This window comes from Cyprinodon variegatus, unplaced genomic scaffold, assembly GCF_000732505.1.
Source record: "Cyprinodon variegatus isolate N-32 unplaced genomic scaffold, C_variegatus-1.0 Scaffold552, whole genome shotgun sequence".
Taxonomy (NCBI): Eukaryota; Metazoa; Chordata; class Actinopteri; order Cyprinodontiformes; family Cyprinodontidae; genus Cyprinodon; species Cyprinodon variegatus.
In genome coordinates this window covers 420,069-430,353 of record NW_015151005.1, presented here as the reverse complement: position 1 = coordinate 430,353, position 10,285 = coordinate 420,069, and the positions used below count along the sequence as shown (strand labels likewise).

The following is a 10,285-nucleotide window of genomic DNA, read 5'->3' as shown; positions in this document are numbered from 1 at the left end:
TGCAATTTTTTTAACAACTGAAGAGTTGTTTCTTCTTTTTTTTTTTTTTTTTTTTTTTTTTTTTTTTTTTTTTTTTTTTTTTTTTTTTTTTTTTTACTTTGCAGTCTATTCTTAATTCTTTAGATTTTTGCCCCTTTTAATATAACATGCTATTGTGCGTTTTTACTTTTCTTCCTTTTTGCTATCCCACTAACATACCTTAATTTTCCCACTGTAATATAACAATATACAGGGAGTTTATTCTTCCTAATGTCCTTAAAGAACAGATATATCGTTACTGATTTTACATTTACAGGCATTTCACATTTACGCGTATTTAGCTATACTTGATTGTTTTTTATATGAGAAAAAGGGGTTTAATAAAAATGCATGATACACTTCACAGGTTGACTATCAACAGATGTGAAAGGCATTTTTCATCTTTCTTCACAATTATGCACTACTTTGTGTTAGTCCGGCTCATTCATTTCAGAAAAATTACATTGATGAAATGTAAATAAGTTGTATGAATACTTTTGCAGGGCACTTCCTCTTGATGGAATTGTTTAAGGAAAGCGATGTTTATATTATAACTATTCACACTTATGTTTATTTTTTGCTTGTCTCTCCCCCTCTTTCCCATTTGGATTGTTTTTTTTTTTGTGTATGTTTATGCATGTGTGTGCGTGTATGTTTTGTCCATACATCTGGATGTAATATTCTTTTGTTTTTGTGGATTTGAATGTTTTTGCATGATTCTGCATGCTGCATGTCTGTACTTCTGTTCTGTTTATCAGATGTGCGACTGGTGAGGCGTGGCAAGAGATCATGCTGGCATGCTCGCCCAATCAACCATGCGAGAAAGGGTCAACCAATGAAACCAGCTCAGCCCATGAGGACTGCGGCAGCCAGTTTGCCATCATTTACTTTGTCAGCTTCTACATGTTGTGTGCCTTTCTGGTATGTGCAAAGAACAGAAGAATGTTTTCAACTGAGCAAAATAATTTGTCAATATTATTTTTTTACTGTATTGTTTTGCAGATTACACTTTTTAATTAATGTATTAATGTAATTCAAAATATGACTGATTATGTTCTTTTTTTTTTCTAGATCATCAACCTCTTTGTGGCTGTAATCATGGACAACTTTGACTATCTCACCCGGGACTGGTCAATTTTGGGGCCACATCATCTTGATGAGTTTAAGAGGATATGGGCAGAATATGACCCAGAGGCTAAGTAAGTTTAAAGGGAGCAGAAATAAAATCAGCATTAGAATGAAGACATGCTCATACTTATGGGAGAGACTTGGTCGTTTGTTTTCAGGGGGAGGATAAAACACCTAGATGTAGTCACTTTGCTTCGGAGAATTCAGCCTCCTCTCGGTTTTGGAAAGCTCTGTCCACACAGGGTGGCGTGCAAGGTAAAAAAAAAATAATGCAAATTCCTACACATTACCTGTCAGATGTGTTAAACTGAATAACAATACATTAAAACATTTCATAAGACTCAATGGCTTTTATTGAGTAATTCATCAAGCATATGCAAAGTTCTAGTTGGATCAAGATCCTGGGAATTTTCCTGCCATTGCCCCTAAGTGTCACTGAACATTATAATAGGTGATCACTTGTGACATGGACATGCTGAAAAAGTCCTATTTTCTATTGTATTTAAGAGCTTGTTTTACTGAGCTGATTCATCTAAAAACTGTTTGCAGCAGCTTCATTCATTTGTTTAATTTGATTTAGTGAATAATATGCTGGATTTCTTGCAACAGCATCCTAGCAGGTCAGGCTTGTAGCAGGGCTAAACCTTAATGCAATTTAGGTTATTGTATAAGGTATTTTCCTATTAATGTAATTTAAATTTATTCAATCTTCATAGCAACCTAGACCCAATGCAAATCCCAGTATCAAATACAACTGAAGCACCTCTAAGCAGCAGATTTTCATGACCTCCACAACTGTTGATCATGACTGTATGTCTGAATTGTTTCGGCTCATGACTGTCTGGTTTCCTGTAGCGCCTGGTGTCAATGAATATGCCTCTGAACAGCGATGGAACCGTTATGTTCAATGCCACATTGTTTGCATTGGTCAGAACTGCCCTCAGGATCAAGACAGAAGGTAACAGACACAAATAAGGACAAACACTTTATAGAGTGGTGCAAGTTAAGCTAACAGGCATAGAAACCAAGACCTTTCAAGAGAATAGACGATAATGAAAGCAATTTTACGAAACATATTTAGAATGTATGATAATTATGACTTCCCTTGGAGTCAAACTAAATTAGAATGGATTCAATTAATAATTGTCAAGGTTTAATAAGTGCTTATTAATGGGCCTTTGATGATTTCTGTATTTGCAACTCTAAACCCAAGTACTACAACAGTGTGATTTCAAAATGCTAGTGACAGTGCTAACCCTGATATCACACAAATACATCTGAGGCCTAGAAAATAGACTCGAGAAAAGTAATTTGTAAAATTTTTCAGTTAAACAACCAGTCCCTTTCTGGTGGTGCCCAAAATAAAATCACTGTAAGTATTTTTTTATATTTGGCTGAAACAATATAAGAATAAATATAAGAATAAACATTTTCTGCAGCTGGTTCCTAACATATAAGTTCCAGACCCAAAACTAATATGCAGAAATTGAAGGAATTCAGGAGTGTCCAAGATCTCAAGCTATAAGTAAAATGATATGTTATCAAATCTAAATGAGGGTTTTTGATGAATTGAGGCCTCAGTCTTAAGTGCGACAGTCTTTCCTTAACCATACTGTATGCATGCTGTTTGATGCACATCCAGGTAATCTAGAGCAGGCTAATGAGGAGCTAAGAGCAATTGTGAAAAAGATTTGGAAGAGAACCAGCATGAAGCTATTGGATCAAGTTGTGCCCCCTGCTGGTGGTGTGTATCCTTCCCAATACACATGTGATTTCTCCAAACCTACACTGACAACTCATTCTAAAACTTATCCATTAAAATGTTGAATTGTTTTGCAGATGATGAAGTTACAGTTGGAAAGTTCTATGCCACCTTCCTCATTCAGGAATATTTCCGCAAGTTTAAAAAGAGGAAAGAACAAGGTCTAGTGGCCAAGGTACCCCCCAAAACGGCCCTTTCTCTGCAGGTACTCACAGAAGTTGTGTGTTTGGTTTTTGATGACAGTCCCATAAAAACGGAAGCAGAGGCTATGAAGCCAACTGATGGTGTTAAACTTGTGTGCAGGCTGGCCTGCGGACACTGCACGACATCGGTCCAGAGATAAGGAGGGCGATCTCTGGAGACTTGAATGTGGAGGAGGAGATGGACAAAGGCATGAAGGAGTCAGTGTCAGCTGCGTCTGAAGACGATATCTTCAGGGTAAAGGTCTGATACACAAGTCCCCACTCACTCTCCAGAAAGAGGGAGAGAAAGAGACGGCCGGCACCAGCTTGAGCATCCATCCATATACAGATACATGCCTGCATGTGCTCAGTGTACCACAAAGCTTGGCTGCATCATATACTTTGACAGTGAGGGAGTAGACACACTTTCCCTGAATATTCTGGGCTTTTAGTTCAGCATAAGTCTACGGAATAAGCATTGTTGTTCACATGTGGAACGACTGCTGTGAAGTAAGCTGATTATTTGAAAGAGACGATTAAGCCAGATATGTCTGTTAAAAATCAACCTTTTCCATACAATGTCTATTAGGGTAAAGCAGTGGTACAAGTGCCGCTGCAGATGAAAAATATAAGAAATATGAGAAACGGTGTTGGCAATACAATCTAAAATGTTCATTAGCAGAATGTATGAGCACAGTTACTGTATATCGTCTAACATTAAAAGAACCAAAACGAAGAAAATCCCAGCTTCCACTAATGTTTGCTGTCATGGGACATTAAGGTTTTATATCCTCTTATAATGATACAGAAAAAAATGATGGTATGAATCTAAGGTTCTAACTACTTCTAATTATTACATCCAATTACTCATTTTAAATTATTTAAAAATAAATTAAACAACATTGGTATCAAGAAAAATAAGCTTTAGTCCAAATTCAGCTATGTGTTGTATTCAACTAGCTCCAAATGCGAAGTGAGTCATTCTAATGGTAGACAGGAAGAAGTAATTACAAAATCACCAGTTATTTCTATAATTTTAGAAATTCTGAAATATGAAACAAAATTAAATTATTAAGTATTTTAACTACCCTCAACAAAAAAGGTAATTTTATGCTTTTAGTTGTTGTTTTTGTTTTGGACTTACTTAGTTTGTGGCTATATTTAAAATCAATACAGTCTTCCCCACTGACTGAGTGATGTTCCTTTTTGAGCAAAAGGAGATAAATACATAATGAGAGAATACTCTGTATTCTTTTTATGATGCACTGCTTCGATCCACTACTTTTAGCTCTGGCTTTTTTGTTGCTTTGCCTGATTAGCAGCTGCTGGTCTTTGCTTTCCATTTCCATGTAGTGTAGTTTCATCGCTATACAAAGCACAGACATTAACTCAGAGGATGTGACCTAGCATTGAGTTAGACTCAAGCCTTATACATATTTTAGATTTTTAGATTTGAATCGATGAAAACAAAAATTTTGGACATGAGTCTGACTTTGATGAATTGTAGATTTCTTCAGCTTGACCTCTTTGAGCTAAGAAGATTTTTTTACCAAACAGAAAGTATGTTTAAAAAAGAAGAAAAATCCAATTCCATCCTACGATGACAGCAACAACAATCCTCCCATCCCATGCTATAAATTGTGGGGCAAATTTAGAGAACAATTATCCATGATCCATGAATAGGCTACTATGCAACATAAGTCCATATACCATAATTTTTATGCTTTTTCAGTAAGAAATCCAGATCTTAGGAGTTTTCCAGACCGATCTTAATTACAAGTCTGAAGACAGTGATCAGGGTGGCTCCCAGTGACAGCATAGGCAGTTGTATGGGATGCCAGAGGTGCCATGAATCTGTGGCCTTTGTGTTGAGTGATAGACACAGCATAAAATGCCCCCAGAAACATAGCGGGAGTGATGTCATCGCTGAAGTCAAAATCAAAGTATTTTTTTCTTAATAGCCTGGTATTATTCGTCTTCGTCATTACTAATATGTCAGTTTTTGCTTCTATTTTAGTGATTGCAGCATTTTTTTTTTTTTGTTATCTTGCTCCTTTTTTTTTTTTTTTTACATTTTTAGGATCCAAATTCTTTCTTCTTCAATATTTTGAAATTTTTTATTACGTTCTTTTATCAATTAGTTTGATTTATTAATTCCCTGAGATCTCTGCTTGCTGGTTCTTCTGGCAACAAAACAAAAATAAAAATCAATAATTTTAAAAGCTAAAGATTGTTATCACTGTAATTAGATTAAATAATTGGTTGAAATACTGTGTTAAGACAAAAATTGAAAAGTTTAGGACATTGACATTGCTCAAAACCTCTATGCCTTCAGTTGGACTTTCCACAAGACTTACTTGTGACTAAAAATAAGTTTTGTCCACCCTCCAAAAGTTAATAATTGCTCTGCATTACATAAGCAATAAATTTGCTGTATTTATTTTCAAATTTTGTCCTTCTTGAACAAACTTCCTTGTATGTTATTGTGGTACAAAGTGGTGCATAGTTGTAAAATGTAAACAAAAGAAACAGGTTTTTTTAAAATCTGGAAAGTGTGACATGCATACATATGTCTTACCACTGAGTGAATACTTGGTAAATACATATGCATGTTTGGGTAATATATCTACCAGCTATTCTCCATTCTTCTTGACCAAATAAGCCAAGTCAAGCAGGGTGGTGAGTAGGAGGGAAAAGCTAGCTTAAAACCTTTCCACAGATTTCAATTTGAATTTAGGTTTGACCTTTAAATTGGCCATTCCACAATATTACATCTGATCTAAAGCAATCCGTTATAGCCCTGCTGGAAGATGAAACCTGACTCCAGTTGCAAGTCTTTTTCTGGCTCTAATCGTTTTAGGATTGCCTTGTAGTTAGATCCACCCATCTTCCCATCAACTCTGACCTTTTTCTCTGATGAAAGGCACCCCTACTGAATGATGATGCTACCACCTGAGGTTCAGAATCTAGGGGGTCAAATACACATACACATTTATCACTCCTGTCTTATGCGCTTGTCAAAGAATCAAAATGTAGCTATGTATTTCCTTCAGACCCCCTTTCATAGTTATGAACTATGCACTCTCTTAAACAAATTACTATTAAAATACAATGAGGTTTGAGCTTGTAATATGACAAAATTTGAAAATGCAAGGTACCTATAATTACCCAAGGTGCTCTTTGACTATACTATAGACGATTTGAAATATCGTTTTCTGTTTTTCTCTCTGTATTTTACACAACAGCGCACAGGTGGCTTGTTTGGCAACCATGTCAACTATTACAACCAGAGTGATGGTCGTGGATCCTTCCCACAGTCCTTCACTACTCAGCGTCCGTTGCACATCAGCCAGAAGGGCTCTCCTTGCGAAGGCGAAAGCCCGTCCCACGAGAAGCTGATGGGCTCGACCACCTTCACCCCTTCATCTTACTCCTCATCAGGTTCAAATGCCAACCTCAACAACGCCAATAACACTGGAATGACAGGAGTGACTCCCCAGGGCATCACCCGATTCCCAAGCCCATCCATAAGCACCGTGGACGGGCACACAGACCAGCCGCTCACACCCATCCTGCTGCCAAGATCAGCATGGTGCTTCCCTCCGAAAAGGTGAGTGTAGGACAGTCTTCACAACATATGAGCTGCATCTTCGTGCAAATGTTTCCCTCAAAGCTTTATTTCTTTCATACACTCACCTTGAAACTCTTCTGAAACGTATCTATAATTCCTTCCTAACAAAAATGAGTCCACTATTTTCTTCTCTTCATCAACTGCTTTCTCTCCTTCTCTCTTGTTTCTGTTGGCAAACAGGATGTTTTATGACACCCTCATGCGGTATGTTGCCAAGGGTCAGAGAGGGAATGTCTGTGGGTTCTGTTAGCTTTCTAGGTGCATAAAGGGAAACAAATCCTATGATGCTTTACAAAATAAAATAGCTGTCAAGATGCAACGGTTGCACTTGCTGCTATCTGTGCAAATAATGTGGTAGTTGCTATAGCAAAAGCCAGGCTTTGCAATGCAGTTATGAAGTCAGCCAGAGATGGACTGTTTGGTGCAACACTCCCAAACCTCTTCCATCAAGGGCTTCCGCTGCTGCTCCTTTATTATACATCACAGCAGGTCTGGGTTAGACACAATATGCTACCCAATCTGTACAGAAATGTTTTGAGATATCCTAAAGCTTTCCTACTTGGATTATAAAATAAAACTTTAGAATATCTAAATTGTAGTTATGATATATATCACAGTATTAACACATCAAAAATAGCAATGATTTCAAATATACAGAACCAAAAGTATGTTAACTTCAGTTCACAGCACTCACAAAGCTTATTGATTCAGTTCATTTGTAATTTTATGAAAAAATAAAAATTATTAAATTTAGTCAACCAGGATCCAATTCAGTTCATTTCAATTCAATTAATATCGCAAATTTATTTAATATTATTCTAAATGAATAAACATTGCTCAGGGAGCAAAATTTGCTAAACTAAATATTATAAATATCAGAATAAGTATTGCTCCCTCTGCAATATTAATTGAACCATAGCGCTTTTTCTCTTTAAAAGATCTTGGTTGTTTAATTAACTGCTCCATGGATAATGCAAAGTGTCATCAGCATTTTGAGCACTGAATCATTTTTCCAATTGAAAGCGAATGAAGTTGAAACTGTAGTTTTTACTCACAATTTGAGTGCAGAAAAATGACCCCCTCACCATCTGACATTAAATCAGATATAAACCTCTTTGTTTGAGGCCGGTTAGGATTACCCAAACTCTTTCTATTAGTCTAGTTAATAAGGACAATACCTTTGGACTCTTTTCATTGATTGGATCACATTTAAGTGAATTTGAGAGAAACCTATGGATATATGGTTTAAAACACTCCATTCCAGTCAGCTCTTGTGTAAAAGCATTAGAAAAGAAAACATTAAAAAATACAAAGAGAATTGGGAAATCCAGGTAATTCCCTGGTATTTTTTATATTAAAATAAGGGCTCCAGTTATCTGCTCAAACAGTTATGTGGAATTGGAAAAAATTATAGGGATGCCTAGCTACCATAGGGATATTAGGAACTTTTAGAACTGCCATTTCTGCACTAAAGCACGCATTAAAAGCTGAAGTCAACCAATTATTGTGCTACATTTTAATAACTAATCTTCCTTATTGATTTATTTCATTCAAATTCAATCAATATCGACAGTTAAATTAATATTATTCAAATTAAATAAATATTGCACAGGGGGTGTTATTTTCACTCTATTATTATGTCAAGCTGTGATAATCTGATTGGAGTCAATCGAAATGTTTGAGTTGGATGGGACTTTTTCTTAATTTTAAAGTGTATATATATATATATATATATATATATATATGAATCAATGAATGAATACGTTCAGAAAACACTTACACATGAAATACTTTATAAATATTAAATTACTTAAAAAAAGGTTTATGATATGCATCTCCTCAATTCTATAATTCCTTTATTAAATTTGTTTTTATCTCCTTGAGATTCTGTGTTTCATTTCAAAAACACAGAATCTCTAAAACTCTTTGTATTAGATCTTTGCCCCAACAGGTTTAGGTTTTATCTGTATTTCTTTTTTTTTTATTAAGGTTTTACTTCAACCCTGATCTAACCCAGAGCTTGCTGTGGAGCCCTGAAATAGCTGACATTTTGTTTTGGTTTTCTTCACCAGAATGTTCTCAGAAAGTACTTTGGTTCTGCTGCATGATAAGAAAAGAAAAAAAAAAAAAAAAAAAAGGGAATTTCATTGTTAAAATGTATTGTCATTGGGGGTAACTTTTGTGGCTAATGGGAAATATTTGCTTTAAAGTGAACAATCTGGTGAAAGAGAAAGGAAGTGAAATTGAAATGTCAGAATGTTTCCTTAATGCTGAGTTTTGGATTATGAAACAGACATGATTGATGAGAAGACATCTTTGAAAGATTTTCCTGATCAAGAAGAAACAGTCCATTGTAATGACACAGATGTGACAGCCTTTGGCAAATTTAACTCTTTAACTTCGATGGTAATACCGATATTCTTCCAACCTCAAAAAAAACCAAACATTGATTGGTACATTCTCCGTTGCAGACACAAAGGATATTACAGATTTTGTTTCCAATTGTGAGAAAAGCATTAGAAAAAAAAGGGCATGCTGACAAATTTCAAAAATGATAACACAAATCATGTCTCACAGCCTAATTTTCAGAAAGAAATAAACACAAAATACAGACCCGAAAATATGAATCTCTGGTGTTCTTAGATCCACAAATGGTTTTGAGACACAATAATGCAAAACCATCTTAAAACCTTTCCCGCTATGGGGCCAGTTTAATGTCCAGTAAAACAAATGCTGTCAGTATCTTAGCCCATAGAATGCATCTCCACTTCAGTTTCTCCTTTCAGTTTTCAGAGATGTCTAAATTTCAGTCTGCTATCATTTCTTGTACTCTAAGTGTTGTTTTTAGTGCTATTTACTTTTTTGCTTCGACACAACAGCTATAAATGGCAGCCGCTTCTCTGCAGGCCTCTTCTTCTCACTGTTTCATATACGAATTAGTCAAGTTAAATCCCACTCCTTTGAAGCTCATTGCTGACTGTTTTGCTAATCAGCTGCTTTTTTATGTGTTTACATATGTTTCTCAATGTGCCCCCATCGGTTATGCGTCTCTGTGTTAATTTTGTTTGTGTGTGTTTGCTTTGCTTATTTGGTCGCTGGCCCATTTTATTTGTAGCTCGGACTCGAGTGACAGTCGTCTGCCAATCATCCAGAGAGGGGAGGGGTCAACAGAGGAGACATACGATGAGAGTTATGGTGACGACAGGGAGTACCAGGATGATGAGCACTCACTTTCTTCTGACATGTACTGCTAAAAAAAAAAAAAATACAAAATAAAAAAAAATACCCCTCATCAGCTTGAATCTGATCAGAACACAAAACTGATTTTGTTTTTCTCTATGAATTTTTTTTTATATCTATTAGGTTGGTGTATCATGATGAAACATGTAAGCAGCTGACTCCAATGGAGGAAGCAGAAGAAGTAGAGGGACAAAGAGGAGGAGGAGGATGGCAGTCTCCAAGAAGAGTCTTCCTCTGTCCAACTACTCTGGGTGAGAACAAACAGAACTGAAGACAGAACTTCCTCCAACCAGATTCTGTATGAACACATAGACTGTAATTGGC

At 36.0% G+C, this 10,285-nt stretch overlaps 1 protein-coding gene across 3 annotated transcripts in view; it reads left to right on the top strand.

The window, feature by feature from the left end:
- Positions 1-10,285, top strand: part of LOC107095494 (voltage-dependent L-type calcium channel subunit alpha-1C-like) — a 169,004-nt gene that overhangs the window by 147,110 nt on the left and 11,609 nt on the right. For all 3 annotated transcript variants that reach the window (XM_015391617.1, XM_015391620.1, XM_015391621.1), the window contains 10 exons: positions 777-939; positions 1,090-1,217; positions 1,305-1,401; positions 2,002-2,104; positions 2,789-2,890; positions 2,986-3,113; positions 3,212-3,346; positions 6,336-6,700; positions 9,837-9,965; positions 10,085-10,212. In XM_015391617.1, the coding sequence (XP_015247103.1) occupies positions 777-939; positions 1,090-1,217; positions 1,305-1,401; positions 2,002-2,104; positions 2,789-2,890; positions 2,986-3,113; positions 3,212-3,346; positions 6,336-6,700; positions 9,837-9,965; positions 10,085-10,212 (1,478 nt within the window). The remainder of the gene's footprint in view (positions 1-776; positions 940-1,089; positions 1,218-1,304; positions 1,402-2,001; positions 2,105-2,788; positions 2,891-2,985; positions 3,114-3,211; positions 3,347-6,335; positions 6,701-9,836; positions 9,966-10,084; positions 10,213-10,285) is intronic.